The sequence below is a fragment of the Daphnia carinata genome, chromosome 6 (genome assembly GCF_022539665.2).
Source record: "Daphnia carinata strain CSIRO-1 chromosome 6, CSIRO_AGI_Dcar_HiC_V3, whole genome shotgun sequence".
Lineage (NCBI taxonomy): Eukaryota > Metazoa > Arthropoda > Branchiopoda > Diplostraca > Daphniidae > Daphnia > Daphnia carinata.
In genome coordinates, this window is record NC_081336.1 from 7,861,989 (window position 1) to 7,889,456 (window position 27,468).

At 38.7% G+C, this 27,468-nt stretch overlaps 11 protein-coding genes and 2 long non-coding RNA genes across 15 annotated transcripts; 9 read left to right on the forward strand and 4 right to left on the reverse strand.

Moving 5' to 3' along the window:
- The first annotated feature begins 70 nt into the window (after positions 1 to 70).
- Positions 71 to 1,867, forward strand: LOC130702103 (uncharacterized). The gene is made up of 8 exons (XM_057523771.2): positions 71 to 209; positions 274 to 411; positions 479 to 586; positions 659 to 704; positions 766 to 853; positions 917 to 1,058; positions 1,117 to 1,277; positions 1,346 to 1,867. The coding sequence occupies exons 1-8, from the start codon at positions 123 to 125 to the stop codon at positions 1,581 to 1,583; spliced, it is 1,008 nt and encodes a 335-aa protein (XP_057379754.1). The 5' UTR covers positions 71 to 122; the 3' UTR covers positions 1,584 to 1,867.
- Positions 1,868 to 2,000: 133 nt separating this feature from the next.
- On the forward strand, positions 2,001 to 4,249 carry LOC130702108 (zinc metalloproteinase nas-8-like). 2 transcript variants are annotated; one of them, XM_057523777.2, is made up of 8 exons: positions 2,001 to 2,328; positions 2,397 to 2,478; positions 2,533 to 2,691; positions 2,768 to 2,888; positions 2,944 to 3,128; positions 3,202 to 3,270; positions 3,351 to 3,460; positions 3,527 to 4,249. In XM_057523777.2, exons 1-8 carry the CDS (start codon positions 2,230 to 2,232, stop codon positions 3,572 to 3,574), a joined length of 873 nt encoding a protein of 290 aa, XP_057379760.1. In that variant the 5' UTR covers positions 2,001 to 2,229; the 3' UTR covers positions 3,575 to 4,249. The 2 variants fall into 2 exon arrangements, with proteins under 2 accessions (XP_057379760.1, XP_059351875.1); XM_059495892.1 differs by having other exon boundaries at positions 2,397 to 2,472.
- Positions 4,250 to 4,378: 129 nt separating this feature from the next.
- LOC130702113 (zinc metalloproteinase nas-8-like) lies at positions 4,379 to 6,369 on the forward strand. The gene is made up of 9 exons (XM_057523783.2): positions 4,379 to 4,704; positions 4,769 to 4,914; positions 5,002 to 5,068; positions 5,125 to 5,274; positions 5,338 to 5,458; positions 5,522 to 5,706; positions 5,781 to 5,849; positions 5,944 to 6,053; positions 6,154 to 6,369. Exons 4-9 carry the CDS (start codon positions 5,193 to 5,195, stop codon positions 6,274 to 6,276), a joined length of 690 nt encoding a protein of 229 aa, XP_057379766.1. The 5' UTR covers positions 4,379 to 4,704; positions 4,769 to 4,914; positions 5,002 to 5,068; positions 5,125 to 5,192; the 3' UTR covers positions 6,277 to 6,369.
- A 438-nt stretch (positions 6,370 to 6,807) lies between these two features.
- On the forward strand, positions 6,808 to 11,101 carry LOC130702110 (hatching enzyme 1.2-like). 2 transcript variants are annotated; one of them, XM_057523778.2, is made up of 9 exons: positions 9,376 to 9,496; positions 9,563 to 9,657; positions 9,726 to 9,798; positions 9,862 to 10,014; positions 10,084 to 10,204; positions 10,281 to 10,468; positions 10,556 to 10,624; positions 10,685 to 10,794; positions 10,863 to 11,101. In XM_057523778.2, exons 2-9 carry the CDS (start codon positions 9,568 to 9,570, stop codon positions 10,923 to 10,925), a joined length of 867 nt encoding a protein of 288 aa, XP_057379761.1. In that variant the 5' UTR covers positions 9,376 to 9,496; positions 9,563 to 9,567; the 3' UTR covers positions 10,926 to 11,101. The 2 variants fall into 2 exon arrangements, with proteins under 2 accessions (XP_059351876.1, XP_057379761.1); XM_059495893.1 differs by lacking the exons at positions 9,376 to 9,496; positions 9,563 to 9,657 and adding an exon at positions 6,808 to 6,812 and having other exon boundaries at positions 9,732 to 9,798.
- On the forward strand, positions 7,171 to 8,765 carry LOC130702102 (procathepsin L-like). The gene is given in 9 exon segments (XM_057523770.2): positions 7,171 to 7,275; positions 7,346 to 7,483; positions 7,553 to 7,660; positions 7,730 to 7,775; positions 7,831 to 7,918; positions 7,980 to 8,121; positions 8,200 to 8,363; positions 8,422 to 8,522; positions 8,525 to 8,765. Coding segments are annotated over 9 exon segments (1,005 nt in total). The 5' UTR covers positions 7,171 to 7,191; the 3' UTR covers positions 8,659 to 8,765.
- A 301-nt stretch (positions 11,102 to 11,402) lies between the features above and the next one.
- Positions 11,403 to 13,180, forward strand: LOC130702107 (astacin-like). The gene is made up of 8 exons (XM_057523776.2): positions 11,403 to 11,520; positions 11,583 to 11,807; positions 12,015 to 12,167; positions 12,233 to 12,353; positions 12,417 to 12,601; positions 12,669 to 12,737; positions 12,816 to 12,925; positions 13,004 to 13,180. Exons 2-8 carry the CDS (start codon positions 11,609 to 11,611, stop codon positions 13,049 to 13,051), a joined length of 885 nt encoding a protein of 294 aa, XP_057379759.1. The 5' UTR covers positions 11,403 to 11,520; positions 11,583 to 11,608; the 3' UTR covers positions 13,052 to 13,180.
- Positions 13,181 to 13,399: 219 nt separating this feature from the next.
- Positions 13,400 to 13,821, forward strand: LOC132088119 (uncharacterized). The gene is made up of 3 exons (XR_009421354.1): positions 13,400 to 13,480; positions 13,546 to 13,641; positions 13,711 to 13,821. It is a non-coding gene; the product is annotated as an uncharacterized LOC132088119 (long non-coding RNA).
- Positions 13,822 to 13,873: 52 nt separating this feature from the next.
- On the forward strand, positions 13,874 to 15,543 carry LOC130702116 (uncharacterized). The gene is made up of 8 exons (XM_057523786.2): positions 13,874 to 14,012; positions 14,072 to 14,209; positions 14,290 to 14,394; positions 14,457 to 14,502; positions 14,567 to 14,654; positions 14,712 to 14,853; positions 14,939 to 15,099; positions 15,172 to 15,543. The coding sequence occupies exons 1-8, from the start codon at positions 13,917 to 13,919 to the stop codon at positions 15,398 to 15,400; spliced, it is 1,005 nt and encodes a 334-aa protein (XP_057379769.1). The 5' UTR covers positions 13,874 to 13,916; the 3' UTR covers positions 15,401 to 15,543.
- Positions 15,544 to 15,599: 56 nt separating this feature from the next.
- Positions 15,600 to 17,475, reverse strand: LOC130702105 (uncharacterized). The gene is made up of 8 exons (XM_057523774.2): positions 17,349 to 17,475; positions 17,075 to 17,227; positions 16,873 to 16,980; positions 16,695 to 16,745; positions 16,538 to 16,620; positions 16,337 to 16,472; positions 15,975 to 16,141; positions 15,600 to 15,911 (listed from the first exon to the last, which is right to left on the reverse strand). The coding sequence occupies exons 1-8, from the start codon at positions 17,433 to 17,435 to the stop codon at positions 15,698 to 15,700; spliced, it is 999 nt and encodes a 332-aa protein (XP_057379757.1). The 5' UTR covers positions 17,436 to 17,475; the 3' UTR covers positions 15,600 to 15,697.
- LOC130702131 (uncharacterized) lies at positions 16,130 to 18,482 on the forward strand. Its single transcript, XR_009004243.2, has 4 exons — positions 16,130 to 16,265; positions 17,791 to 17,944; positions 18,006 to 18,175; positions 18,417 to 18,482. It is a non-coding gene; the product is annotated as an uncharacterized LOC130702131 (long non-coding RNA).
- A 246-nt stretch (positions 18,483 to 18,728) lies between these two features.
- Positions 18,729 to 20,444, reverse strand: LOC130702104 (uncharacterized). The gene is made up of 9 exons (XM_057523772.2): positions 20,427 to 20,444; positions 20,229 to 20,329; positions 19,981 to 20,136; positions 19,798 to 19,914; positions 19,629 to 19,679; positions 19,479 to 19,561; positions 19,281 to 19,413; positions 19,063 to 19,220; positions 18,729 to 19,005 (listed from the first exon to the last, which is right to left on the reverse strand). Exons 2-9 carry the CDS (start codon positions 20,316 to 20,318, stop codon positions 18,795 to 18,797), a joined length of 999 nt encoding a protein of 332 aa, XP_057379755.1. The 5' UTR covers positions 20,319 to 20,329; positions 20,427 to 20,444; the 3' UTR covers positions 18,729 to 18,794.
- Positions 20,445 to 21,596: 1,152 nt separating this feature from the next.
- On the reverse strand, positions 21,597 to 23,131 carry LOC130702458 (uncharacterized). Its single transcript, XM_059495759.1, has 7 exons — positions 23,042 to 23,131; positions 22,815 to 22,970; positions 22,638 to 22,751; positions 22,320 to 22,441; positions 22,113 to 22,242; positions 21,896 to 22,053; positions 21,597 to 21,816 (listed from the first exon to the last, which is right to left on the reverse strand). The coding sequence occupies exons 1-7, from the start codon at positions 23,129 to 23,131 to the stop codon at positions 21,606 to 21,608; spliced, it is 981 nt and encodes a 326-aa protein (XP_059351742.1). The 3' UTR covers positions 21,597 to 21,605.
- Positions 23,132 to 24,831: 1,700 nt separating this feature from the next.
- On the reverse strand, positions 24,832 to 26,768 carry LOC130702106 (uncharacterized). The gene is made up of 9 exons (XM_057523775.2): positions 26,733 to 26,768; positions 26,527 to 26,634; positions 26,257 to 26,412; positions 26,044 to 26,154; positions 25,893 to 25,943; positions 25,738 to 25,820; positions 25,482 to 25,611; positions 25,243 to 25,400; positions 24,832 to 25,114 (listed from the first exon to the last, which is right to left on the reverse strand). Exons 2-9 carry the CDS (start codon positions 26,614 to 26,616, stop codon positions 24,904 to 24,906), a joined length of 990 nt encoding a protein of 329 aa, XP_057379758.1. The 5' UTR covers positions 26,617 to 26,634; positions 26,733 to 26,768; the 3' UTR covers positions 24,832 to 24,903.
- Between the last annotated feature and the right edge of the window lie 700 nt (positions 26,769 to 27,468).

Consider the following 27,468-nt stretch of genomic DNA (forward strand, 5'->3'; position numbering starts at 1 on the left):
ATCATTATAACGTAAAGTGGAAAACATGTCACGAATGGATGCGTCTAACACCTATATAAACAGCTGAATTTCTACATCGTTTATCCATTCGTCCACCAGTTTTTGGAAGGTAAACATAAAAAATGAAATTCTATTTAGCTATTCTTCTTGTGATCTTGGCTGTGGTCATTGCTGACAAGGAGGAAGATGATATGTGGAAATCCTTCAAGGTATGACTTTCTTGTGAGATATACAAATTTTATTTAAATAATTGTGACGATATTTTTTTTATAGAAAAAATACAATAAAAACCATTCGTCAAAAGAGGATGCCAACAGAAAACGGAACTTCATTAAAAAACATAGAGCCATTCAAGCTCACAACCGAGAAAACAAAGAATGGAAAATGGGACACAACAAGTTTTCCGACATGGTAAAGATAAATTAATTGAACTAAAGTCCTAAGTTTTTAAACTAATAACCTGATAATGAATCCAAAGACGGACGAAGAAACCAATGTTCTTCGTGGAACGAAAATGGTGAAACGTCGTGTTAAGACGGAGAGTGAGCCTAGCTACTCCATAATTGAACGTGCTCTTCCAACATCTGTTAGTATTTTCCAGAAAAGCTAATCTCTCGTTGGAGTTTACCTATATATTTTTTTTCAAAAATCCATTTAGATTGATTACCGAAGCAACAGATGCCTCCAACCTGTGGAAGATCAAGGTGGGTAGCTCTTTAGCGTATCTCAATATTTTAAATGTTATAATACTGACCTACTTTTCAGGTGAATGTGGAAGTTGCTGGGCTTTTGCAGCCATTACGGCTCTTGAATTCAACTATTGCAAGAAAACTGGCGCTCGTGGTCCACTAAGGTAAACAAAATAAATCAAAATCCTTTTATTTCAAATCACCCCAAACTTCAAAATGAACGATAGCGAGCAAATGTTGGTCGACTGCGACACGTACAACTCTGGTTGTAACGGTGGAGATTTCACGCAAGCTTGGCAATACCTCCTGGATTACGGAGGAGCCGTGAATGGCACAACCTATCCATACGTTTCAGGAACTACCCAAACAGTGAGTTGTAAAGAAATCCTCAAAAAATAACGGTTTTAAAAGCATAAAATTATTTCAGAGTGGCACATGCAAATCAGGAAGCAATGCTGTTGTCGCTCGAGTGGGTTATTTTGACTGGGTACTACCATACCCCAATGTTACCCTCATCATGAGTTATCTGCAAACGGAAGGACCTCTTCCAAGTGCCATTAAAGTTCTCGACTCCTTTTTTTACTACACGTATGTATCGATTACCGTCAATCAAAGTGCGATGACATTCATGTGTTAAGAACAGTTGATGTTCGTAGATCGGGAGTCTACAGTGATCCTGCGTGCATTGTTTCTGATGAATACGACGTCAATCATGCTGTAGTTATTGTCGGTTATGGTACTGTACCGTCCACGACCACCTCACCTGCCATTCCATACTGGATTGTTCGCAATTCGTGGAGTATTGATTGGGGTAATAGAGGTTATTTTTTCATCAGACGAGGAGTCAACATGTGCAACATTGAATCGTGGACTGCTTTCGTTAGAGCTGCTTAAAAGGATTGAATATTTTTCATAAAATATATCATTCCAGATTTGCTATCTGCTATTACGTAGTATTTCTAGTCGGTTTCTGGCTTCGCATTCTTATTGATACTTTCTATTTATTTCTAACTTATTTCCTGAAAAAGATGTACCGAAAATTATACATTTGACTGCTTGAAAATTTGCGATTGTTTTTGCAAAGGCGATTCTCACAACGATGGCACAGTTTTTGCTTTCTCCGTTCCCTATATCCTCGAAAAGACATTTTGATCAAAGAATATTTTCTCCAGTTTGCAGTACTTTCTCTTGTTTAAATTCTTTCCTTTTGTTTAGAACTGCATTAATAGTTTTGTCCTACTTTGTCTTCGACGTCTTTTATGTAGAAATCACACCTCAGTCTCAAGTTAAAGAGTTTTATTGAGGAAAATGCTATAGGCTGATAAAGTTTATAGCTAGTTCTTAAAGAGCTAAACAAACGAGAACGTGAGGCATTTTAAACTGGGAACTGGTTGCGAACAGCACTGGATCTCATTCGTGGTGTTTGTCATACGTTTCGTGAACCTGAATTTCGATAGACGCATTTGTTACCGTTCCAGTCAAATCAATATCTTTTACAAACGAATAATAATACTTGTAAAACGAAGATAATTTATAGAAAATGATGACACGAACTTTAATCAAAGTTATGGCGATTGTCGTCTGCATTCGCCCTGAACACGTCTCGGCCCAGCACATTTCAGACAGCAATGATGATCAAGTAAGACTTATTTTCTGTTTAATTTATCTGGTTGCGAATAACAATTCCTGAGATGGATAACATCATAGACTGACGATTTTCAAATGGGAGAGCCCCTCACTGAAGAAGAATTCAATAGTAATATTTTCAACAAAGTTATTGATGGTGAAGGTTAGATGTCTTTATTTCCTCACAGTTCTATTGACGAATTATTTCATATTTTAGGTTTAGAATATGAAACAGTAGAATCTATTGCATGGGATAAACAAGATCCCGAACTCTTTGGTGGTGATATTGTGCCAACGGGGCGTAAACATGGTGTCTTAACTTCCAGGGAACGTTGGCCGAATGCGAAAATTCCTTACGTGATCTCATCCAGTTACAGTATATACGTTTTTCTTGTTAAGATAAACAATTTGTCACATTAGTTTATAATGTTTTACGTTTAATTCGAAAAAAGCACCACGACAGCGTGAAATAATTGCTTCAGCCATCAATGCTTATCATAACAACACGTGTATTCGTTTCATCCGTCGAACCACCGAGAAGAATTACGTCAGAATCACAAAAACTGGACAAGGGTATAATAAAATAAAATAAACATTAACTATGCTGATTTGACGTTGGTATAAACAGTTGCTGGAGTGATGTGGGCAAGATAGGACAAAGGCAAACTGTGAGTTTGGACGACCGGTGCATTTTAAGAAGCATACCAGGACTTATCGTTCACGAGTTGATGCACACGCTGGGATTCTATCACGAACATCAGCGGCCAGATCGTGACAATTACGTGTTCATCAATTTGGAAAACGTTGAACCGAGTAAATCTTTTATCGATCACCTGGCATTTTGATTGTATGCTGAGCATTTCATTTTTTATTGATTTTTCTTTAGAAAACAGAGGCTACTTTAAAAAAATGAACATGTGGGACTTGCTAACCGTGAGATATTCTTATGATTACGGTAAATTTGTTCTTTTCAAGTCTTGGGAAAAAAAGCAAAGCAGTCAAGACATTTGTTAAAGTTTTCTTTGAAAATTTTAGGCTCTGTTATGCATTACCCTTCGAATGCCTTTGCCAAAGATCCTACAATTCGAGTTATTACACGGCTACAAGGACCACCATTTATAGCAAATCGGGAAGGATTTAGCCCAGTACGTAGCATCAATTTGTAAGCTTGTATTCAAATATTTAATTTGAAAACTTTGGTTGACTCAAAGACGGATATTGTGAAATTGAACAGCGTGTACTGCAATTCACCGAACTAATCGTCTGCTATGGCAGATCATTCTTCACTTGTCGGAGTTTGGGTAACGTAAATTGAATTCGTTAAGACATTAAAGTCTTTACTTTTATCATTAAAAGTTATATCTGTTCTGTTTTCGAAATGTTACAAATACCTATCCCTATCGTTTTCTGTTCTGACCTTGTAAATACCTTTTCGATGACCAAAATGTGGGGGTATGGTAAGAAATTACGTAAAAAAGGTCGTTGTTTTCGATCTCTTTCTCCTTCCGCCAACGATTGGTTCCCTGTTACGTCATTGACCTAGGGCTTATATGGGTAAGAATTTTTCACCTTTGATCAGTCTTCAAGGTTGTGCTATCTGAGACTGTTGAACTTTTAGCCCTGTAATGACGGTTTCATTTTAGTTATGGGTTTGTATTGACTCGTCTATTTCGAACAATTTTAGCAGCTATTTTTAGATTGTTTGGTGTTATACAAAAGAAACTGTATTCTCTTCTACCAGTATGTTGATTATAGTGCTTCTTTTAAAGTTCAATGATGGTCTACTGCTTAAAACATTAGCCTATTTTCCTTCTAAATAAATGTTGCTATTTATTCTAATCCTAATTCGCAATGAGTTACATACGATAGAAGGAATCTAAAAATAGGTGTCCTTGTTACAATGAAGAACCATGTACAATAGCTATATATGTCATTTGTACTGTTTCGAGATAATTAAGTGGTTAACCTAATTCTTTGTTTTTTCTCCTGCACTACGCTTCTAACAATCCACAGAAACCGGAACAGTGCTAATCACTTTTCCCGTTTTGTTAATGCCTGACATTTATTCTTTTGTTCCACTTCAGGGGGAAAGTTATGAGGAATCCCGATATCTCCGAAGTGCACCGCTTTTAATAGTGTCACTGGGTACATCATACGAGTTTGCGATGGAAGAAATTAGGTGGTTTTCTATGCCGACGAAACAACTAAAAATGACTGGTGCGTAACACATTTAGAATTAAACTTTTTTTCGTTTTACTGCTTTTAAGACGCTTTATGTGGTGAGCTTGGGCTTATTCGTAGCAGTTCAGCTCTAGAATTCGATGCGAACAACGACTCGAATTTACACTGCAAAAGTTAAACAGCTTGGGAAAGCTTCAACATTACGAAAGTATGTTACATCTAAATCAGCTTATGTTTGTCTGATTAATTGTTTAAAAATTTTTAATGTGTAGGTTCCATGTAACAATAACTGGGAATGATAGCTGCAGCATTGTTTAAAGTTCTGGCTATTTCGGCAATTGCATCTGTGCGACTTGGTTTCATTTCGTTTTTTCCAGCAAAATCCGCGTTGAAAAACGCTACGGAAGTCAACATTCAGGTAAGCGTTGTTGGAAAAGTATTCGGTGGCTTTATATATTGATTTAACGAACTGGTTGTAAATTTATTGCATTTTTGTCCTTTGTAGGACGATTTTGAAACTGGGAAGCCATTCACTGAAGAGGAATTCAAATCTTTCAGCATAAAAAAGGAAGGTAAAGTTAAAAAAATAAATTACAAAATTCTACTTTTAATCAATATCTTTATTAAGACTACGAGCTAAACGAAGTTGGCGAACGGAGCGGGTAGCACATCCAGTGTGGCAATGATATTACGCTCATGGGTAGGAAAAATGTTCTTCTCACCTCGTCGAATCGTTGGCCAAATGCAGAAATTCCTTATGTAATCTCGGCATCTTATAGTAAGTCGTTATTTTAAAAAACCTGTCTTACACATGTTATGACTCTTCTTTGGTTGAAATTAGCATCCAGGCAGCGGGAAATTATCGCTTCAGCTATAAAAGCCTATCACACGCATACTTGTATCCGTTTTGTTCCCCGAACTGTTGAGGATAACTACGTCAGGATCTCGAAAACTGGACAGGGGTGTGTAATTTTATAGAATTTTATTTGTCTGTATATTTTATCTTGCTGGAGTTTTCCATCTAGATGCTGGAGTGATGTGGGCATGGTTGGCGGTAGACAAAAAGTGAGCCTGGACGATCATTGCGTTTTGTTTTCCAGACCTGGACTTGTCATGCATGAATTGATGCATGTACTTGGGTTCTATCACGAACATCAACGTCCAGATCGTGACAAATATGTGTCGATCAATTTCGATAACATTGAAAGGAGTAAGTGTTCAATTAAAAAAGATAAAGATTAACTGACATCACAAGATCAACATGATTATCTCTTCTTCCCCTAGGAAATAGAGATTACTTTCAAAAGACAAAGATGTGGGACCTGACAACTACAAGATTTTCTTATGACTATGGTAAGTTTACTGTGATTGCATCGTATAGTAAAGCCATACGTTCGTACTGTATTGTAGTGGAGTGAAGTTTAAACAAAATATTTTTTCCCATAAGGGTCGTTAATGCATTATCCATCGGATGCTTTTGCCAAGGATCCAACTATCCCAGTCATCAAACCGCTCCGTGGGAAGCCTGCTTTAGGTCAACGGAGAGCTTTTAGCGCAGTAAGTTCGTTTTACATTGGCAAGACGCAATTGGGGTATTGTCAGAACGAGTCTGTGTTTGCCGGGAAGTTCATTTCATACGTTTTTGGTTGATCAACAGCTGGACCTCAAAAAACTAAACCGTTTCTACTGCAAGGCTTCGGGGTTGTACGGTTTCAGTGGTGGTAAGCCTATCAAACGCTGGGGATTTCGCAGGCCAGTCCACTTTTATTCTAAATTTTAATTTTAACTCTGAACTATAATACTTATGCTGTCACATTTTTATAACATGTTATAATCTTTTTGATTTACGGAATATAGTTTAATTTAATTTGGATTAGAGGTAAGTTTTTGTTCCAAGTAAGGCTACATTTCTAGGGCTTTTTAAAGTTAACAAATGTGAGTCAACGATGTCTCGTTGTGTATCTGACACTTTGTTGACAAAAGGGGGTCACAGATATATTCGTAAACGCGGTGTAGTTGAGAACGAATGCATAGCGTGGTTGGATGTTTGTTGACAGTGTGTTTTCCCAAACAAAGTATTTACACACGGTACTTTTACGTCAGTAAGTAAGTGTTGTATGACTATTCGGTGCCAGAATATTTTGCCCCGTTAACCTTTCCGCTTGGTTTTACTAGATGGGGGGAGATAGGTATAGGGGCGGACGAATGATTCCAGGATGTTACAACTTTTTCGGTATGGCATAGTTGGATCACATATAAAAATTTTTATTTGAAATACTAATATGAATTTTTTTTAGTGACGGGGATTGGTTGGAAGTTACAATAATTTTCATTGGGAAAACAGGTGCGTAATCCAAACCTCGCAAGCTCCTTCGTGAATATTTTCTCCCATCGTCTATGGTGTAAACCACAGGACACCTGGTAGTTTACACCAGAACGTTCGTTTTCAATTCAAGAACAGTACGTCAGTATGGAAACTACGTAAGCGGATGTTCTGTTCAAACACGAGTGCCGTTCTCTGTGCTCCGCGGGCATAGAATTTGACTGCTTATAAGGAACGTGATGGAAGACATAAGCTCACATTCATCCGACGGGTAGAGCTTCTTCCACGGTAAGTTCAATCGCCCCTAGCTTTGATGATTGATATCGACATTAAATTTTCATTTTGATACAGAAAAGTGGTATAGGAGGAAAAATGAAATTTCTGTCCACCATTATCCTGTTGACTGTGGCTGTAGCCATGGCTGATCGTGACGAGGATGCCTGGAACTTTTACAAGGTATTTTTAGATGTTATGATTATTGCAATAAAATACGGTGACAAGTTAGCTTTGGGGCTTTTTCAACTAGTTCCAATTCGGCAAGGCTCATTCGCCACAGGAAGATGCCATCAGAAAACAGAATTTCCTTGCTAGGGACAGAGTTATTGAAAAACATAACCGAGAAAACAAGGAGTGGCAGATGGCACACAACAAATTCTCTGACATGGTGAGTTTAGTCTCGAAATTTTCTGTCGTGATATAATTGAGTCATTGATCCTTAAACCGTTTCTTCCAGTCTGAAGAAGAGAAACTAAGTGTGCTCGGAGCCAAACCGACTATTCGTCGCGAGAGGTCTGTCACTGGTGTTTCTTACCCCGTTATGGATCGTCAATTGCCAGCTTCTGTAACATTTCATAAATGATATGGTGAATTAGATTAATTTATAGACCTTTTTCTTTTTTGGATCGATCAGATTGATTACCGTACCGACAAATGCATGCAACCAGTCAAGGATCAAGGTAATTCCTTATAGAAAATGTAAAGAATTCGTCCAACTTTTATGTTGAATTACAGGCAGCTGCGGAAGTTGTTGGTCATTTGCCACCGTGGTTCCTATAGAATTCAATTCATGCAAGAAAACTGGCACAGCAGTCGCATTCAGGTATTAAATCATTTCTTGTTTTCTTCTTGATTCGGTAATTTACTGGCATATAACATTTCAGCGAGCAAATGTTGGTCGACTGCGATCCTTACGATCATGGTTGCAATGGTGGAATGTACACGAACGCTTGGAAGTACATCAGTGAGAAGGGAGGTATCATGAAAAGTTCTGCATACACCTACACATCTGGATCTACTGGACTTGTAAACAAATTCGAATTTTAACACTTATGTTGAACTTCAAAAATGGCTGTTTTCCATTTGATGATTTGGTAATGGCAGGCAGGCACTACGTGCAAGTTCAACAGCACTGCAGTAGGCGCTAAAGTTACGGCTTTCGACTGGACTATGCCCTACCCTAATGCAACTGTATCCATGAATTTTCTTCAAGCTGAAGGACCACTTCCCAGTGCTATTAAGATCCTCAAATCCTTCTACAATTATGCGTATGATGAGAAAAGAAGTTTTGTTGTTTAATTATGCTAATTCCTTTATGTTATAAAGTTCTGGGGTGTATAGCGATCCCGCTTGCATCGTTACTGACGAGAATGATGTCGATCACGCCATTACGATCGTCGGTTATGGTACAACCACGGCCACTTCAACTACCCCGCTACTCCATACTGGATTGTCCGTAATTCTTGGGGTACTGGCTGGGGTCTGTCTGGTTACTTCATGATTAAGAGAGGCGTTAATATGTGCAACATTGAATCATGGACTGCTTACGTTCGTGTTGCGTAAATACTTTCGTCTTCTACGAATAAGCAAATGCTTCTGCGTTTGTCATTTAACAGAAATGTTTTGAAGGTCATAAGCAGAATATATTACAATACGGTAGATGGAATTAACCTTTTTATTCTAACGTCACGTTTTAATAGTTAATTTAGACCCTAGTCCGGCACATAATTTCATTGCAAGTTATTTTCAGGAAGATTCTGGATCATTCACTGAATTTTTTCAAACGAATAGGAATGTGTGCGGTATTTGCAACGTATGGCTCCTCCCCTCCATATGTGCAGCTGGGTGAAAATGATTGGTTAAATAGCGGAAATGTAGCGTATTTAGGATTTAACTTTCACGTTTGAAATGATTGCAAATTATTGTTTTAAACTAAACATTGCGGTTATTTTTATGCTAGCTTAACAAATCTACGTTTCTCTCTGAACTTTCTGTCTAAGCGAACAGGGTTTTTTAGGGTTATGTTTTGCGTAGCCCACAAGTTGTGCGTGATCAAGTTCATTTTTCTGATCTATCTGGCGGTGAAATGTATTTTTGTGGTGAAAAACACGTTTGACGTCATTGTGGCAAGCAGCTGGGCGAAGTAAATAGTATCTTATGTCAACTAATTTATCGGTGAAAATCAGTTGGTACTGCGTTGACACTGTACCTGTTGGGACTACCTAAATCCGAACAAGGTTTTTTTTTAACACCTGCTGCATCCGCGTTCATGTTTACGCCGACACGATTAAAGCCAATAGCGCTCAATGACATTCGCGTATAAATAAGCACCCAAAAATGTTTGGTTTTTGTAGTTTCGCTCGTAGGCGCTTCGTTAAGTGGAAACCGGTCGGCAGTTAAGGTAGCTCTACTGTTTCTTCTTGTTAAATTTACATATTGTATAATCTTTAATTTTTTTTTTTTTTAGCAAAAATGACATTCATGTTCGTGATGGTACTTGTGGCATCGATGATGTCATCAATTACAGCAACGCCTGTTATAACTCGTAATGCCGACAACTGGGTAAGACTTTTATCTCATTAGTTAAATTATTCATGTTATTAATAATATTTACTTAATATTTATTGTAGTTGGAGGGTTTCGTAGCAGGTGAACCGTTAACTGAAGAAGAATTGCAAAGCGATTTTTCCAGCCTAGCTCGAGGTAAATATTCAACATTTAAAATATATAGCCTTTCAATCATTCCTGTTTGTGATCTAAATCAAGAAATGGCTGGTGATGGATTTATTCCATGGGAGAAACAACATCCTGAGCTGCTTGAAGGTGACATTATGATATCGGGAAGCAAAAATGCTATTCTTAACCAGAATGCTCTGTGGCCAAATAAAGTCATTCCTTACGTCATCGCAACAACTTTTAGTAAGCATACTAATTTATGGAACTTCGTTAACTTTATTCGATTAATGTTATCTTGTATATCACAAAAAGCGGCTGAGCAGCGAAATATCATTGCGTTTGCCATGAGTACCTATCACAACAAAACATGCATTCGCTTTGTTCCACGAACTACCGAAACAAATTACATCTCGATCTTCAAGAGTGGACAAGGGTATATTTATAAAATCTTGTTTAGAAAAATAGTTGAATTTAATTAGCGTTTATTTTTTTTTATTGGGATAAATAAGCTGCTGGAGCTACGTGGGTATGATCAACAATGGCGCTCAAGGTGTGAGTTTGGATGATGGTTGCGTTGTTAGTTGGGCACCTGGAGTCGTTATGCACGAGCTGATGCACACGGCTGGATTCTGGCACGAACACATGCGTCCCGATCGCGATACATACGTTTCAATCAACTTGAATAATGTTCTTGAACGTAAGTTATTTCAATGCAATTCCGTTATCAAAAATGTGTAGCAACTTCGGGGCTTTTAATGGCAATTTTATTTGTTTGACATTGCAGGATATCGAGGCAATTTCGATAAGCTTTCAACAACACAGGTTACAATTCTAGGACTGTCTTACGATTATGGTAACATATGCTAGTTAATTGGTTGTAATGTGATTTTAAAAAGGCATCTGATGCATTCAGGATCTGTAATGCATTATCCGAAGGGAGCGTTTGCTATTGACCCTAGCATTCCTGTCATCACAGCTTTGATCGGCACTCCTGTCATAGGACAACGAGCAGGATTCAGCACGGTATGCAAATTATTTTTCATTTAAATTAGTAAAGATCTGTAATTGTCTTTTTCCGTTTTACGTTATAGTTGGACGTTCAAAAACTCAACAAATTGTACAACTGCGCATCATCCAGTTGTGGATCGGGTTAAGAAATCTTCAGAATTGAAAAAATTGGCAAAAAAAAATTTGTATTAACAATTTCAATTTTGAATACTTTGTTTTCGAATTATTGTTAACTCGTGCGGTATACGCTGAGTGGAATGATTTAATTTGTGATGGGATTTAATTTGTAATTTAAAATATACATCAATATTATTTGGGCAAATTTTACTACTTATTATTTATCAGTCGTATCGAAAAAGAACTGAATACATTTGAATATTGTCTAATTAAACGTACGAAGAACAGTTCAATTACGCCTGGAGTCAACAAATTAGCATTGACATTGGCTGTGCCTGATAACAGATATGTTAACAGCTGGACAAAATTAATATCGAAAGCTTTACTGTCGTCTAAGCCAAAAAAAAAAATGGTTCTATTTGCACGGAGTCGACGGCCTCGATTGGAACTGATCAAACTCTAGCACAATGCAAATAAAACCACCTGAATCTCAATTAGGTTCACTTCTGGTTTAGCGCTCAAGTAAATTGTATAAATTGGGCAACTAGACTAATTACAGAGCAGCTTCCTTTGCTTGCGGTGGTTCTTGTTCAGCGGCTAGCTCCTTTCCATCTGAATATAAAGGTAATTTGATCTCTTTGTTTGAAGATAAGGCTTGGATTTTACCTTTTAACATAAATTTTTAGTTATTGCAGTCAATCTTGTCTTGAAAATGGCGCACAAGTTTCTAATACCTATGATTATTTGTGCGGGAGTTATCGCCGGTGGATTTGTTTCCGGGATGCCCTCTTCGGCGGGTGACTACTATCCGATACGCCCGCCACGCCCTCCTCTCTTGCACGACAGTTTCGAGGCTGGGAATCCACTGACTGAAGAAGAATTCCATAGTGATATATCTAGCAAAAGTGGCGGTAATATATATTAAAGCTTACCTTTTCTTTCAGATTTGATTTCTATCCAACAGGATTATAGAAATGCGACTGTTTTGAAATGATTTCAGAAATCTGTTCTATTTCTACAAGTCCTTAGAAAAATCCTTGTAAAGATTAAGAATTGCCAGTTTTATGTTATTACTAATCTATTTAATTAATAAGTAATAATTTTCTTACAAATTTTAGAAATGGAGTTAGATGAATCAAGTCTATGGGATAATCAACATCCTGAGCTACACGAAGGTGATGTCATGCTCGCCTCAGGCAAGAATGCCATCCTGGGCACCGGTGGGCTATGGCCAAGCGCGACTATTCCATACGTCCTTTCATCAGCCTACAGTTTGATAAATTAAAGATATTATTTTGTTCCTTCTTCTATTATACCTTGATCGTTGTCCACTTAGCATCCGCGCAGCGGCAAATCATCGCTTTTGCCATGAACACCTACCAAAACAAAACTTGCCTTCGTTTTGTTCCACGAACCACTCAAACCAACTACATCAGGATCCGAAAAAGCGGTCAAGGGTATTTTCTGATTTGTTGATTTTGATATAGGGACATTTAAACAGCGTCCGTTTCCGTCAAAAGCTGCTGGAGCTACGTTGGGCGGATAGGCGGAGCACAAGATGTAAGCCTGGATGACGGATGCATTGCCAGCTGGGCACCCGGAGTAGTTATGCACGAACTTATGCATACGGCTGGATTCTGGCACGAACACATGCGTCCCGATCGTGACAAGTACGTTTCCATCAATTTGAATAACGTCAGGCAAGGTAAGTTCATATTGCTTCCTATAGTTCTTTGCGTATTGTGAATACCATTCGTATTTTGCAAATGTAGAATACCGAGGAAATTTTCAAAAGATGTCGACAACCCAAGTCACTACGCTCGGACTTGCCTACGATTACGGTATAAAATCAATCGTCAGGTTACTTTTACATACGCTCATAGTATTAACGAAAAAAAAATACCTTTTCACTTCTTCAGGCTCAGTCATGCATTATCCAGCAGGGGCTTTTGCAATAGACCGTAGCATTCCAGTTATTAAAGCACTTATTGGAAGTCCTGTTCTTGGGCAAAGAAAGGGATTTAGCACGGTATGATTTAGTTCTGCATTTCATTTCATTCACTAACATAGTAAATTGCTTTTTGTTTATCATGCCACTCCCAAACAGCTGGATCTTCAAAAACTAAAGAAATTGTACAATTGCAAGACTTGTTAGTTGACTGGATCCTGAACTCCTTTATAATCAGCAGTATATTTCACTATTGCTATATAAGACTAACGGGCTACAATGAGTGTCATACATAATGGCTATTGACATTCAATACATTTCCTTTGTTTAGCATGATGCATTTGTTATCTACTGCCTTTCCTGTCCCAAATTCTCGGTAATCTTCATTTTACGTAAAACATACTGACTTTTGGCTCTAACGCAGTGTTCAGTGGTTGCTATTGTTTCTATGAATTTTTATTCTGCGAGTCGCCATGACAGTTGGTAAATTAGCAGACTAAACTTTTACCTTAGAAAGGTTACGACAGACTGCAGCCTCAAATTTGTCAACGTGCAATTCTGTGAAGTGTGTCCCCCACGTTAGTATATGGCGTCATTCTAAACCACATAAACCAAGTGTTCAACGGTATTCCAAATGTATAAAAACCACAGGCAGCTGTTCTTTTATTCTGCACTATCAGTGTACGTCTTTTTTTTAACAGCTATCCAAAAGGATCAATGCTCCCCTATCGTCGCACAAAGTCCTAAATGATCTGAAACGCATAAAAAAAAAGATGTAACCACAAAGAGGCACACAGGTCTTCTCATCAAACACAGTTGGCCCAAAAATACATTTTACATAAATGAATTGTGCTGTGTAAAATTAGGGAGAGTATGTGACGTTCACGAAACCATTTACCAGCCAGCCCAGTTTGAGCTGTAGAACTAAAACAGTATATAAATGGACTGGTACAAACTTTGAAAGACATTCATTGGCAAAGGACCAAAGGTATGTTACTGTACTGTCACATCTGAAGTAAATCTTTTTATAATTATTTCTAATTGATTTATCTTGTAAAACAGAAACCCAATAATGAAATTCTTCTGTGCCATTGTTCTGTTGTTGACGGCCATTGTGTTTGCCGCTGCTGGCGATTTAGAAGATGAACTCAACTGGCAATCCTACAAGGTACCATTAATTAAAATTAAATAAAATCAAAATTTTCAATAATATTTGTTTACTTATAGGCGAAGTTCCAGAAGAAGCACCATTCAAAGGACGAAGCTCGCAGAAAGGCGAATTTCATTAAAAGGCAACGACAAATTGAGAAACACAACAAGGAAAATAAGGAATGGGAAATGGGAAACAACCAGTTCTCCGACATGGTAAAGTTTTTGACTCGCCAACAAAATTGTGATTGCCCCCGTCAATTTTTTTTTTTTTTTTTTTTTTTATATTCACTAAGACTGATGAAGAGAGACGAGCGATATTAGGAGCCAAACCTGATATTCGCAAGGAAAGATCTTTCAATCCTGGTTACCCTATTGAGGATCGTGCTCTTCCAATTTCCGTAAGCATTAATATTCCCTTCCAGTTATCGGCTACCAAATTAAAACCCATTGGCGCTTTTAGATCGATTATAGAAGTGACAAGTGTATGCAACCCGTAAAAGATCAAGGTGATTTTTTCGCCCTTTACACATAACGTAACTTACCAAAAGTTTCATAATTTGTTTACAACAGCTAGCTGTGGAAGTTGCTGGTCGTTCGCAACCGTCGTTCCTCTTGAGTTCAACACCTGCAAGAAAACTGGAACTCCCGTTGCACTCAGGTAACCTCCAATTCTTTCTCTTCTTTAGCTAATAGCTAATAGCATCTCGTTTGATAGCGAACAAATGTTGGTTGATTGCGATCCCTACAACCATGGTTGCAACGGCGGAGATTACACCCAGGCTTGGCAATTTATCAAGGAGAAGGGAGGAATCATGATAAATTCGTCATATCCTTACGTTTCCGGGGCCACTCAAACCGTAAGAAGTTGACTAGTACCTGCTCATCGCTTAGTGTAAATTTTTTTTAAAATTATGATTTTCATTAAATTACTATGGATATTAGAAAGGTACTTGCAAGTTCAGTTCTTCTTCAATTGCCGCCCGTGTTTCGTCGTACGGCTGGACAATGCCATACCCCAACGCCACTGTGTCCATGCAGTATTTGCAATCTAATGGACCCCTGCCCAGTGCCATGAGGGTCCTTGATTCTCTTTACCAATACAAGTAACACTGCATATTGGTTTTATAAAAATCCATTTTCTAATTCTCCTTGTATGGTTTTCCGGTTCTAATAAGGACTGGAGTTTACAGCGATTCCGCTTGCATTCTCACCGACGAAAATCTGGTGGATCACGCTGTCGTTATCGTCGGCTACGGAACTACTACCACCACCCCTGCCATTCCTTACTGGATTGTCCGTAATTCTTGGGGTACTACCTGGGGAAATCAAGGTTACATGGCTATCAAACGTGGAGTCAATATGTGCAACATTGAGTCATGGACTGCTTACGTCGATGTACTTTAAGACAAATGCAATCCCTTGATTTCATACAGTTGGTAAACTGAAGAATCTGGTAAAACGAAAATCTTTTTGCTATAGTTTGATAGATTAACGAAGATTTTAAAATATATATCTACACAATACACTTTGGCATGGTTAACGGTTAACTTTGTTGTCTTAGTAATCGGTCGATAAACGAGAGAGATGATGTATAGGTATTTACCAACGCCAATTATATTAGAAGTTATAACATAACACATAACATATCTAAATCCTGTAAAATATTTACCAAACATAAAAATTGCAATAAACGGATATTAATTAAAGGGAAACAACAAAAGCTGGATATGTTTCAATGCTGCATTTGTTGACACCACGCTGTATCAGAATGTAGCCTTGATCTCCCCAAGTGGTTCCCCACGTATTGCGAACGACCCAGTGATCGATTGTGTCGTTGAACCTCCCATAACCGACAATGACAACACCGTGGTTGACAGGTAAATTATCACAAGCCTCATCATCGTACACGCCATCACTGTTCAATTAAAAGATGTATACAAAAGTATAAGAGAAAAAGAATTATAATCGTTTTGGTTACGTGTAGTAGTAAAAACTGCCAACGACGGCCATTGCAGTTGCAAGTGGACCATATTCCTGAAGGGCAAGTTGCATAGCAGTGGCATTCTTGCTTTGAACATATCCAAATGAAGAGACTTTGGCTCCTACCATTGACTTGCATTCTGGACAGAATTTGCATGTGTTTCTCTAAATAGCAAGTGAAACATACCAATTGTCGAGAAGTAGTATAAAACCATATATGGTTTTATATAGAAATGGCACTATAGTGCCATTTCTCCACAACAAGAGAATTGCAAAAATCTCCAAAAAAGTAAGTGTAAGAATTTTGTGGCATTAAAAAGAACCATTGTAAGTTAAAGCGGCAGTGAAACTGGGACTTACAGTACCCTCATAGGGGTAACAAAATCCTGTTGCAGATCCATTAACTGCTTGTATGTAAGACCATGCTGTCACATACCAACCACCTTGGCAGCCATAATTAGTGCTATTAGTATCACAGTCGACTAATTGCTGCTCACTGTAGAAGTGAAACAAATGGAATGGGTAAATTTAATTACGAAAACCAAAGGTTTATATGATTACCTCAGAATAGAGTAAGATCTTTTTTTCCTACATCTGTCAAACTCGAGTGGGGTTATAGCTGTAAAAGCCCAGCAACTTCCGCACTGAATTTTAATTTTAAAAGTTTAAAATCATTTCACTAAAGAGATACAGTACAAACTGGGGATGCGATCCTTACCGATCCTTGCCTTTTTATTGGCGGCAAGCAGTAGCTGTGACGGTAATTCAGCTGTACTCGTCAATAAAAAAAAGGATTAAAACAATAAATTAATTTGAATAATTTTGTGATCTATGCATGGAACGTGCTTTGTTTTGTTTTTTTAGCTGAAATGCAGAAAAACATTCTAGACACATACGATATCAGGTAGACGTGTCTGGCGTTTTGGGAAAACGGTCATCGACTTCTGCAATTTAGGACTAGGAGGTGATTTGATACCAAGCAATACAGCCAATTCTTTGTCCGTCTATTAAATGTAGAACCCGTTGAATTCATTAAATTTTACGGTGGAGTCTTTACCAATTAAGAAGCCAATTTAGAAAGGAAAACCCTGTCTTTACCCTGTCAGAGAATTCGTTGTGTCCAAGTCGAAAGGAAAATTTTCTGCTATTGTGTACTTTAATTTTTGCATCTCTTTGGAAGAAAATTGCCTTACGTACATTTTCTTGTTTTCCAGCATCAAGTTTCTCGTTGTAATCTTTGTTGTGCAACCTCTGCGAAAAAAGAAACAAAAATCGAGTTCCTACTGGTAATTGCTAATCAGACCTAATCCGTTTAAAACTTGCTATTCAACGATTACAACTTTTAAGTGGTAGCAATTGGTTTTAGGCTTACCTTGTATTCATTCCAACTAGAAGCCTTATCTTCGCAGAAGATACCAATTACGAAAAGCGAAACAAGAAAGACGAGCAACAATTTCATTTTACCCGAGAACACTTAAGCGACTTTCTGTCACTTCTATGACATTAAGTCTACAGGATTTTAAATTACAAACCTACCAAAGAAAACGAGATCGCATGTGTGCTCCTGACGTCATAGCAGTTTTATTTTGAAATTGTTTGTTGCGCTCATATCTTTCATCAGCGTCTGTAGTTAACTGAACCGGATTCAAATTTGTAGCAGCTGCTAGCAATGACGACAGTTAGAACGCGCTAAATATTGTGAAATTACTTTGTTCGCAATCCTTATAAGCGAACACTTTCGGTGTACAGCTTCAACTTACTTTAGTTGTTAAAATTTTTTAAATTTTAATTGGTTTCTGTCTGTTTCTTTTCAGACTAATTCTTGGATCGTAATTTCTACCATCTGCATGTAAATGGGAAATTAAAAGCTCCACGTCGTCGGCTGAACGAACAATCCGGTAGAGTTTCCTGTTGGACACGCGGCGCGCCCTGTCGTTTGTATATACCACTCCTGAAATGTTATTGAAGGTAAACAAATATTAAACATCTAGCATTTTGATTACATATAATCCCTTTTTTTCCTCTTCAGGACGATAGTTGGGGCGTTTACATTAGATATTGCCGGACTAAACTTTTGTTTCCATTGTCCGTTTCCATGTGCGTGTTTCCCGATAAACAATCTCGATTGACGTGACATCTTCATTAAAGCACCATATCCCATACGACTTGGATGTGGCATGCTACAGGCACATTCCCCAGGTATCTTACCTTGTCCTTCATTCCTTCTATAAGCATGTTTTATTTTTAAATGCAGATTTGCTATCGTACTCTCCCTCCTCCCTCGTAGAAAGGGGAGGACAGGAATGTTTTTCTCTTCATTCCTTTTTTGTCTTATCGTCGTTGACGTTAAGACGTGTGCAGAATACGATATATCGCTTCTGTTGTTGACACAAACTTGATTTCCTAAAAATAGCCTTCTTAAATCTTTACTTGTCAGTAGGTTCCTATTACGTCAGTGTGGTCAGTTGGAGACAGCTTCTTTGCAAATGCCGTCCTCAATATTTAGGTAATTATAACTTAATTTACACATCAGTAGCTTAAGATCAACGTTAAATATTAGGGCCTTAATATTTTATGTCGACTTGGGGTGGGCATACATTTCGAAACATGTCGCAACATTGTCATTCCCTGTCAATTAACAAGGCCGTGTGGTCGGATACGTAAACATCGTTCCTCTTCAAATTTAATTTAGATTGACGAATTTTTTTGCTGACTAACTTTTAAATGGCATACCCTTTCACATTCAAATATTCATGATAGCTCTTACTTTATTTAAATAATTGCAATATTCAATTCACATTAAATAGGATTAATTTCACTAAACTGGCACAACGTAGGCGGCGTAATTTTCAATTTTACATTTGTTGACACCACGTTTGATCCTGAAGTAGCCATTTTCTCCCCATTTGGGTCCCCACGAGTTGCGACCGATCCAGTAGTCCACCCCGTCGACCGTGTCCCAACCGACAAGAACAACCGCGTGATTGACTTCTCTGTTATCGCACGCCGCATCGTCGTATATTCCGCTCCTGAATCAATGACGTTGACATCAAACGCGAAAAGAAGAGAACGTTAATTAACATTACCCGTAGGACGCGAAGGAGTTGACCACGGTCATGGCAACTGCGAGGGGACCATATGTCTGCATAGCCTCTTGCATAGCCACAACGTCATTCGCTTTAACGTAGCTGAATGACGACACCTTTGCGCCAATCATCCTTTTTCTGAATCTGCAAATGCCTCTCTATAAAAACAGGTGAATGCAATAATTTTGCTTTCTCGTATCAGACAAGAATAGACTTACTCGGGCATTGTAGCGGGCGTACAGCGACGTTTGCGCAGATCCTCCGGCTTTTTCGATGTAGTCCCATGCGTCCGTGTACCATCCGCCGTTGCATCCGGCGTTAACTCTGTCGCAATCGACCAGCTGTTTCTCACTAGAAAGTAAACAAAAAACGTGATTGCATCGCCGAATTATCAAATAACATTTTTTTTTCATTACCTTAAAATAACTGGGGCATTCGATTTCTTGCAGTGGGCAAATTCCAGCGGATTGGTAGCAGCGAAAGCCCAACAACTTCCACACTTGATTTATTTTAAAACAAAAAAATTTAATCTTTTGCCGTGGAATTCATTTAATGCGAGATTTTACCGCTGCTTGGTTTTTCACTTCCGGCATACAAGGGTCGTTTCTATAGTCGAGCTGCTCCCAGAAGAAATTCAAAAGTAGAAATCAAAATAGGTCAGAAAGAGCCGATAAAATGTTGGGGGCACAAAAATTAAGATCACGAACTGAATGCTAACAAATAAGAATGGCTCACGTTCTCGGGAAGAGACTGTCGTCTTTGTGTGTCAATGGTGTTTGTTTCCTCCGAAAAAATGTTGGAAGGGATCTTGGTTGGGTTAGCGCCGAGATACCTTTGCCATTCCGATGGCCTCTGTAAAAAAAAAAATTTAGGTCCAATGTGATTTTAGTTTTAACAGTTTTTCAACTGTAATTTCACCATGTCTGAGAAGTAGTTGTGCGCTTGAGTGTATGTTGAGAATTTCCCGCTATTGTGCCGTTTGATTTCCGCATTTCTGTAGAGAAAAATGCGCTTGCGCATTCTGTCTCGTAGCCCACCGTCGATATAGAACCAGTAATTTTTTCCATGCTCTTTCTACAACAATCGATTTCAATTAATTCATCTTTTTTTTTAAAATTTAAATGAAATTAAAATAATTATGTAACACACAATTAAATAACACTCACTTTGTATTCGTTCCAGGCTTCGTCGTCAGATTGGCCATCAATCACGCTGACGGCCATCGCGAAAACAACAATCACATCCAGAAACTTCATTTTTCGCTACACTGCCGAGGATGAGAAGGTAGGAAACGATTCATTTAATCCCCTTGTTAGTTACCGAAAAGGCTTAAGTGTTTTAGGTGTTAGAAATTCAAAACTTACCGTAAGAAATAGGGACCAGTTAGAATGTCCTTTAGCCTTCACCGTTGCTCAATCAATGGACTTTTAGTCCCGCAAACGCAGCGATGACCCTTTAAATAGACGAAGAGGTGACCGAATTGGAAGAGAAGGCTGTTTGTAATGAAGTCATGTTGATGTCATCACGTCGGTTTCTAGTTCCATTCCTTGTTCGTTTGAGGTATGGCTGAAAGTTGTAACCTCATTCGAAACCTAGTCAATATCGGCTAATCTTTTTTCAAAAGATTTTCATTTTCTATAATTGGTACAGTGTCTTTCCGTTGGTATGTCTGGCGTCTGCTCCAGTGGCACGCTTTTCAAATAACTGGTTTGCGAGTAATTTTATTCCGATTGCCTCGAGTGCTCGACGATAACTGTTTCATTGACCTGGGAAACACACCTGAGGCCCTTTTTTTTCGCTCCTCGTCCAACCACTTTAAACTGTAGGTCCACCTTGTCAATCATGTCACCTGTGGCGACTGTGTGATGCATCACATTGACACCACTCCCATTTTTTTCAAAAATTATGCAGCTCGATATGATATTCAAGCAGATGGCTTTTGTTTAAATTTCAGCCGCAGAGAACCTGTTAGGACATGTAAAATAATTGTTATTTTACAGCATAAATTTTAAGTTATATGTGCAATCCATAGGAAGACTTACGTTGTTTCCACAAATGTTCTTCACCGATAGATTTTTAGTTAGAGCTGAACGTGGCCGTATGATCGTGAATCGCCATATGATTCACGATCATTCCGTGTGTGTATTTGCGTCAACCACGCTCGAAGAGTTTCAACTTGTCAACTGAACTGAAACTGCGTTATCCGACGAAGAAAACCCCGCGAGGACATCTTGTTCTTAACGAGTCGTAAGTCTTATAGTAGCATGCGATAACACGAAATTGGCATTATGGTAAGTGCGAAATGGGGTGAGCGTTTCTGGCACTCGATCTTCAATTTCCGGGTGGTAATTGGGGCAGTAAATCGAAACGTGCGTATAGTACTTTGTTTTGGTTTTTTTAAATTCGTAACTATCAAGAAAGACTAGATTTTGTTTAGAACACGTTGTCAGGCAATGATTGGTGTATCTTGAGGTATAAACATAGACAGAAATTGAGCTTTAAATAGGTTAACGTCATTGTTTGTTTTTTTTTGCAAAGGACACTCAGAACGCCAAAACATAAGCAGGATAACTTTCAATGTTGCATTTGTTGACGCCGCGTTGCACGTAAATGTATCCGTTTTTGCCCCAATTGGGGCCCCACGAATTGCGTGCAATCCAATAGTCCACTCCGTTGAGCGTGTCCCAGCCGACGATGACGACTGCGTGATTAACAGGCTGCGTATCACACGCGCTGTCGTCGTATACGCCATCCCTGTTAATCGACGCAGAACCAATGAGGACAAACATTAACATTAAAAGCATTGAATAAAGAGTAAAACCCGGCTACGTACGCGTAAGAACTGAATGGATCGACAGCTGTGAAAGCTGTTGCAATAGGTCCGTACTTCTGAATAGCTTGCTGCATAGCCAACATGTTGTTGGCCGGAACGTAGCGATACGTGAACACGTTGGCACGCGCCATGAACCAAGAATATGAGCACGTGTTTTTCTAACGAGAACAGAGAATGAAAGTGAATTTATTCAGCGAACGTAACGGCCGAAATTTACCTGGGCGTTGTAAGGGTAAAACGATTCGTGAGCAGATCCCCATGCCCTCCAAATGGAAATCCAAGCCAAGGTGTACCAACCGCCGTCGCATCCGCCATTGAGTTTGTCGCAATCGACAAGTTGCTGCTCACTTGAGTTAAAGAAATTGACAATCCGTCGATTACGTGCTCAAATTTAACTTGCGTTGAAGTGCCCGATTGAACTCACCTCAAACGAACCGGTCGTCCAAATTTCATACATTTAGCAAATTCGAGCGGAGTGATGGCAGCGAATGCCCAGCAACTTCCGCACTGTGCAAGTACATTATTACAATTAAATTGCATTTTTCTCTAGAAATCGGGTGGTAATGTTCAGTATTTACTTGTCCTTGGTCTTTTACTGTCGGCATGCAAATGTGATTACGATAGTCCAACTGCTCAAAAAAAAAAAAGGAAAAGGAAATGGCGTTGAATTTCGGGTAACCTCTTGGACCCAAATTTTTAAAAACCGCGTTTAGGAGTTAATTTAGTTAGAATAAACACTCACGGCATTAGGAGGTCGCCTGTGATTGTACAGATCGCTGCTCATAGAGCCCATCATCGAAATGGGGGGAGCAAGAGAAGCTTTGACGCCGAGGTATTTCGCCATTTCTGCCGGCAACTAGAATTGAAAAACGTGCGTCAATATTCGTCGTGATTGATGGGTCGTGAAATGTTCATTTACCAAATCAGAAAATTTGTTGATTTCTTGCTTGAATGACGTAAATTTTTCACTGTTGTGTTGTTCGATTATCCGAGTTTTGTCGAGAAACAATTCCTTACGCATTGCATCCTGCTTCCCACCATCCGCGGCTATGTTGTAATCCTTCCCGTGTTTTTTCTGGAACACAAACGTAACGTACGTGCGAATTGCTTAACTAAGGGATCCTTTCAATATCGAATTGCGCGTACCTTGTAGTTCTCCCAAGCGTCAGAATCAGCAGAACAGTAGATGACAGTTAGAGTCATTGCGAAACCAGCCAACACACTAATGAACTTCATTCTCTAACTTTACCCAAGGAATTGTGATGCTGTACAAAATGATGTTCAGATGAGCAGTGCACGTCTCATGTCCATAACCCTTGATATAGATGGGAGGCTACCCCTCAGGCACGCACGGGCTATCTGTTAGATTATAATATTCACAAGTTGGTTGTGTTGCACAGGCGTCTGTGTAAACTGGTTGCATCGTACCAGACACTATACCCCATTCGGGTTCTGCCCTACACACTAATGCATATCTATGGCATGGCGTGGTATGCCCATGTCTAGTGGCTGGCAGGTTGTTTGATGCTTCTTTTCCGTTTCCGTATACGTTTACAGCGGTCGGTTTCGTGGAATATTATCTTAAATCTTGTTGTGTGTATACTTTGCTATGGCCCGTGTCACATGCAGATGTCTAATTTTCTTCCTTTAAATAGAAAAAGGCCTTGTTTTTAGTTTCTTGTTTTATATTTCGAAACCAGCAGCTATTTCGTTGTTGCCATGTTTGCATTTACGTCGACGGAATGGCGATCAAGCAAAGGGATCCTGTTTTCATGGTGAAACAGGAGGGGTAGACCCGCCCTTAACGATCGTCCGTTTATTCGGGGTGTATGATCCGGTTTAACAGTGGCTGTATGGCCGGCTTTTTCTGGTGTCGAAGGACGATCCCAACGACCTCTGAATGACTCATTCTTATAGGTGTCTTTGCAAAGTAACTGTAAAACAGATGGCGAGCACCGGTGGAATTCAGTTTGCTTTTTTATAAGTAGGAAGAATCGGGGTAACATGATTACGATAACCCGGAGGTAATCGCTGATCACTGACTGATTGGCAGGTAGTCAAAGGAATACAAGATCCTTCATTTTGCTTCTTCTGCTGAATGAAATCGGAATGTAAACGTTTCTTAATGCTATTATTTTTGTTTTATGTCTTTTATGGCAATCATTTTCTAGATGCAACAACGGATTTCTTGTTTCCTGTTTCATTTTGCAGTCATTGAATGAGAAACGCCCCTCACGCCATCCTTGAAACGCCGCATGCGTGAATAACAATGACATCGTAGTTAATCAATGCAGCATCATCAAAGCTGTTTCAAAGCCTACTCTCTATATATAGCAATTCAGTCAGATTGATATAGATTTGCATTTCCTCAGGATTGATTTCTTTCATGCTGATAACGTGATGCCAAGGGGCTGCAACGAAAAAACCTCAAACGTGTGTTTGCTGGCTTAAAAAGTTCAAGCTGTTCGTTTTCACTAAGGAAACTGGTTTTGGAAGTGTTGCGAACACAACGGTGCTTAGCCGATGGTTAGTCAGCTTTATTCTTAAGAAATGCCATCTAAATCTAAGACTAATAGGCTTTTTTTTTAAATTATTATCAGGAAACTATAACTACGCAGATTCGACAGGCCCTTTTCAATCTGCCACATCTACGTAGGTTCAACTATCCCTTTGCGATCTACGTTGCATTTGAAAGCTGGACAAATCCCGGAAAATAAGGTCACCTACTACCATCGTTTCGTGTTTCTTTGGATCGGCCGTTTGAATCCTAGTTACGGCCATCTGCCAAGTGTGACTGACTTTACAAAATTCGAAGATGCTCCTATTTCTCAGAAGGTATTTTTATTTTTGGTTTACTTCCGTGACACTAACCTATCTTTCACCATTTTCCATCTCATTTCAGTTTACATGTATTGGAAAATGTCAAATAGCATAATACAGAAGCAAAAATTAAAAAAAAACAGATTAAATTAAATATTAAAATTCGTCAGCCATTGGCAGTTAAATAATTAAACTGGTACAACGTAAGCAGGATAAGTTTCGATGTTGCATTTGTTGACACCACGCTGGATGCGGAAGTAGCCAGCCAGGCCCCAATTGGTTCCCCATGAGTTACGCACCATCCAGAATTTCTTTCCATTGAGCACACCCCAGCCAACAACAACGACACCATGATTCACATTAGGTCCATCGCAAGCGGTATCGGAATACACTCCACTCCTGCAAATTTGCCGAACAAAATATCAGAGTTGAAACAACAAAATCGACAGTTAACTGCTTTCGTAAGGTAATTACAATTGGGCTGTTACAAATATGACGACGAAAATCAATAATGATTCGGTACTTACGCATAGGAATAGAGCGAGGGGACGACATTCATGGCCACAGGAAGAGGACCATATTTAACCAGAGCTGATTGCATTGCCGCCTCATTTTTGGACGCAACATAGCCGAACGAAGAAACGTTGGCTCCTACCATCCACGAGCTGAATTTGCATGTGCCAACCTATGTGATAAACAAATTTTTAGTTAGCAAAAAAAAAGTTTTATCCAACGTATGGTACCAAAGAATCAAATCAAAATTTACAGTGGCAGTATAATCGTAAGAGGATTTTCTCGCAGATCCGCCAGCTCTTTTGGTGTAATTCCAAGCATCCACGTACCAACCACCACTACATCCACCATTTGACCGATCGCAATCCACTAGTTGTTGTTCGCTGAAATTTAAGAATTTATTGGTAAATAGGGAGAACTACTTTGCACTGTCAAGAACACATCACGCTAATAATTTGTTTTTCTTGATTACAGAATACTCTGCAAAAATCAAACGTAAGTTAACTTACCTTAGAACAACGGCAGTTCCAGTTTTCTTGCATTTGGCGAATTCGAGAGGAGCAATTGCGCTAAAAGCCCAGCAACTTCCACACTTTGAATAAATGAAGATGAGGTATTTTCAATTAGAATGAAATCACGAGGAATTATTTCTCATTATTATTACCTGTCCTTGGTTCTTGATTGCTGGCAAACACTTGTTGTAACGATAATCCAGCTATTAATTTCACAGACAAGCAACGAGTGTGCACATTAAAAACTTAGATAATATTGGAATTTGCAAACTAATGTTGTTGTTTTCTATTAATTGTACTTACGCTAGTAGGAATTTGCCGACTCTCTACGTTATCGGCATTTGCTTCTACAAAGTGGTTGCGAGGAACAGACCCAGCTTTGATACCGAGAAAGTCATCCAACTCTATGGGTGCCTAGAACATAAGAAAAAAAAAAAGAAAAAAACAGTCAGATTTGCTTACGTCCAATCCTAGTTTACTGTCATATAAATGTTTAAAAACTTCACTGCCTCTTACCATGTCGGTAAACTTGTTCACTTCAAGCCTGTAGGTGTCACTATTTTCGCTGTTATGTTTATTGATTTCAGCACTTCTGATTTGGAAAAGGGCTCTCCGTATTCGATCTTGGCGTCCTCCGTCAAAAGGAAACCTGTAATTTTTTCCATGTTTTTTCTTTTCAAGTTAAAATATTCAATTAGTGGTTGGAATGAAACACCTCTTCCGGTTACCAGTAGTTTTTTATCAGCAGAATTAAAAAGTCATTGTTCTGTTTATTTTTAGACTCACTTTGTAATCGTTCCAGGCCTCTTCATCGGTATAGCAGTTGATGACGGTAAAGACCATCGCAAAAACAGCCAGAGTAAAAGGGAGTTGCATTTTTTAATAGTAAAAATCCTGTCCAAATCCAAAATCATCAGCAGTGTTCACATAGCACGAAAACAAAAAAATAAATTATGTTTCCTTTTGACAGAAATTATCACGTTAATGTTTACCAGTTAAATGGTTAAAATAAACCAGAACTGATGCACACAGGGAAACAGCCTTTATGAATCTATACTGAGTTCATGTCTGCAACGAGCTCTTTTATAAGAAGAAGAATAAGGCCACCGTTTTGGAGCAATGCCATACATGCACGCACGCATTTTCGATGTTTGCCATCGTTAGCGTGTAACCTAGATAATTATTGAAAATACAGCGTACGCTGACGGATTCTCAAACATTCTGAATTAAAACCTCTGTTTTCGTAACCAGTTGTTGGTCGAATCAGCCGAGTATATCGTGACCTTATATACTGTCCGATTATTTTTGGGGAGCTGATCTAGAAACGCAAACCAGTTACACGTATTTTTAAAATATCAGATAAAGAACCCTCTGGAGAATAATGAATACATATTGAATTTCCAGAGGGGCATTGGGTTCGATAAGATGATTTCAAGTACGGAAAACAATGCCAAATGGAAGCAAAAAGCAGTTATTTTGGTTTCATTTGTCTGGTTAAGCCAAGCTTTCTTTTTCTTCAGAGGATCATTTCCGTATCTTAAAAATTTTTGAATGAAAACAATAAAATAAGTGAAAAAAAAAAATTTACCCGCAAGAAAATTTATACGCTGACTCTTAACGAGAGGTCGATAATTTCTGTTGAGCTGAAAGTCACACCAAGAAGGCAGCAGTAAGGAACACCATTTGGCTGGGGAAATAAAGTTGTTTCCGAAAACCCTAGAACATCAG

Excerpts from the sequence above, each read along its gene's own strand:
- LOC130702103 (XM_057523771.2), top strand. The coding sequence starts at position 123 with ATGAAATTCTATTTAGCTATTCTTCTTGTGATCTTGGCTGTGGTCATT. Across the intron at positions 412-478 it reads ACAACAAGTTTTCCGACATG|ACGGACGAAGAAACCAATGT; the intron begins GTAAAGATAAAT and ends ATGAATCCAAAG. Across the intron at positions 705-765 it reads CCAACCTGTGGAAGATCAAG|GTGAATGTGGAAGTTGCTGG; the intron begins GTGGGTAGCTCT and ends CCTACTTTTCAG.
- LOC130702108 (XM_057523777.2), top strand. The coding sequence starts at position 2,230 with ATGATGACACGAACTTTAATCAAAGTTATGGCGATTGTCGTCTGCATT. Across the intron at positions 2,692-2,767 it reads CGTGATCTCATCCAGTTACA|CACCACGACAGCGTGAAATA; the intron begins GTATATACGTTT and ends ATTCGAAAAAAG. Across the intron at positions 2,889-2,943 it reads ATCACAAAAACTGGACAAGG|TTGCTGGAGTGATGTGGGCA; the intron begins GTATAATAAAAT and ends TGGTATAAACAG.
- LOC130702113 (XM_057523783.2), top strand. The coding sequence starts at position 5,193 with ATGGGTAGGAAAAATGTTCTTCTCACCTCGTCGAATCGTTGGCCAAAT. Across the intron at positions 5,459-5,521 it reads ATCTCGAAAACTGGACAGGG|ATGCTGGAGTGATGTGGGCA; the intron begins GTGTGTAATTTT and ends TTTTCCATCTAG. Across the intron at positions 5,850-5,943 it reads AAGATTTTCTTATGACTATG|GGTCGTTAATGCATTATCCA; the intron begins GTAAGTTTACTG and ends TTTTCCCATAAG.
- LOC130702110 (XM_057523778.2), top strand. The coding sequence starts at position 9,568 with ATGACATTCATGTTCGTGATGGTACTTGTGGCATCGATGATGTCATCA. Across the intron at positions 10,205-10,280 it reads ATCTTCAAGAGTGGACAAGG|CTGCTGGAGCTACGTGGGTA; the intron begins GTATATTTATAA and ends GGGATAAATAAG. Across the intron at positions 10,795-10,862 it reads AACGAGCAGGATTCAGCACG|TTGGACGTTCAAAAACTCAA; the intron begins GTATGCAAATTA and ends TTTACGTTATAG.
- LOC130702107 (XM_057523776.2), top strand. The coding sequence starts at position 11,609 with ATGGCGCACAAGTTTCTAATACCTATGATTATTTGTGCGGGAGTTATC. Across the intron at positions 12,168-12,232 it reads CGTCCTTTCATCAGCCTACA|CATCCGCGCAGCGGCAAATC; the intron begins GTTTGATAAATT and ends TTGTCCACTTAG. Across the intron at positions 12,926-13,003 it reads AAAGAAAGGGATTTAGCACG|CTGGATCTTCAAAAACTAAA; the intron begins GTATGATTTAGT and ends ACTCCCAAACAG.
- LOC130702116 (XM_057523786.2), top strand. The coding sequence starts at position 13,917 with ATGAAATTCTTCTGTGCCATTGTTCTGTTGTTGACGGCCATTGTGTTT. Across the intron at positions 14,503-14,566 it reads GCAACCCGTAAAAGATCAAG|CTAGCTGTGGAAGTTGCTGG; the intron begins GTGATTTTTTCG and ends TGTTTACAACAG. Across the intron at positions 15,100-15,171 it reads GATTCTCTTTACCAATACAA|GACTGGAGTTTACAGCGATT; the intron begins GTAACACTGCAT and ends GGTTCTAATAAG.
- LOC130702105 (XM_057523774.2), bottom strand. The coding sequence starts at position 17,435 with ATGAAATTGTTGCTCGTCTTTCTTGTTTCGCTTTTCGTAATTGGTATC. Across the intron at positions 17,228-17,348 it reads CTAGTTGGAATGAATACAAG|AGGTTGCACAACAAAGATTA; the intron begins GTAAGCCTAAAA and ends CTTTTTTCGCAG. Across the intron at positions 15,912-15,974 it reads GGCAGTTTTTACTACTACAC|TGATGGCGTGTACGATGATG; the intron begins GTAACCAAAACG and ends TTAATTGAACAG.
- LOC130702104 (XM_057523772.2), bottom strand. The coding sequence starts at position 20,318 with ATGAAGTTTCTGGATGTGATTGTTGTTTTCGCGATGGCCGTCAGCGTG. Across the intron at positions 20,137-20,228 it reads AAGCCTGGAACGAATACAAA|AAAGAGCATGGAAAAAATTA; the intron begins GTGAGTGTTATT and ends CGATTGTTGTAG. Across the intron at positions 19,680-19,797 it reads GACAGTCTCTTCCCGAGAAC|CTCGACTATAGAAACGACCC; the intron begins GTGAGCCATTCT and ends TTCTGGGAGCAG.
- LOC130702458 (XM_059495759.1), bottom strand. The coding sequence starts at position 23,131 with ATGAAGTTCATTAGTGTGTTGGCTGGTTTCGCAATGACTCTAACTGTC. Across the intron at positions 22,971-23,041 it reads ACGCTTGGGAGAACTACAAG|AAAAAACACGGGAAGGATTA; the intron begins GTACGCGCAATT and ends TTTGTGTTCCAG. Across the intron at positions 22,243-22,319 it reads GGACGACCGGTTCGTTTGAG|TGAGCAGCAACTTGTCGATT; the intron begins GTGAGTTCAATC and ends CTTTAACTCAAG.
- LOC130702106 (XM_057523775.2), bottom strand. The coding sequence starts at position 26,616 with ATGCAACTCCCTTTTACTCTGGCTGTTTTTGCGATGGTCTTTACCGTC. Across the intron at positions 25,944-26,043 it reads GTCGGCAAATTCCTACTAGC|CTGGATTATCGTTACAACAA; the intron begins GTAAGTACAATT and ends TGAAATTAATAG. Across the intron at positions 25,612-25,737 it reads GGAACTGCCGTTGTTCTAAG|CGAACAACAACTAGTGGATT; the intron begins GTAAGTTAACTT and ends CTTAAATTTCAG.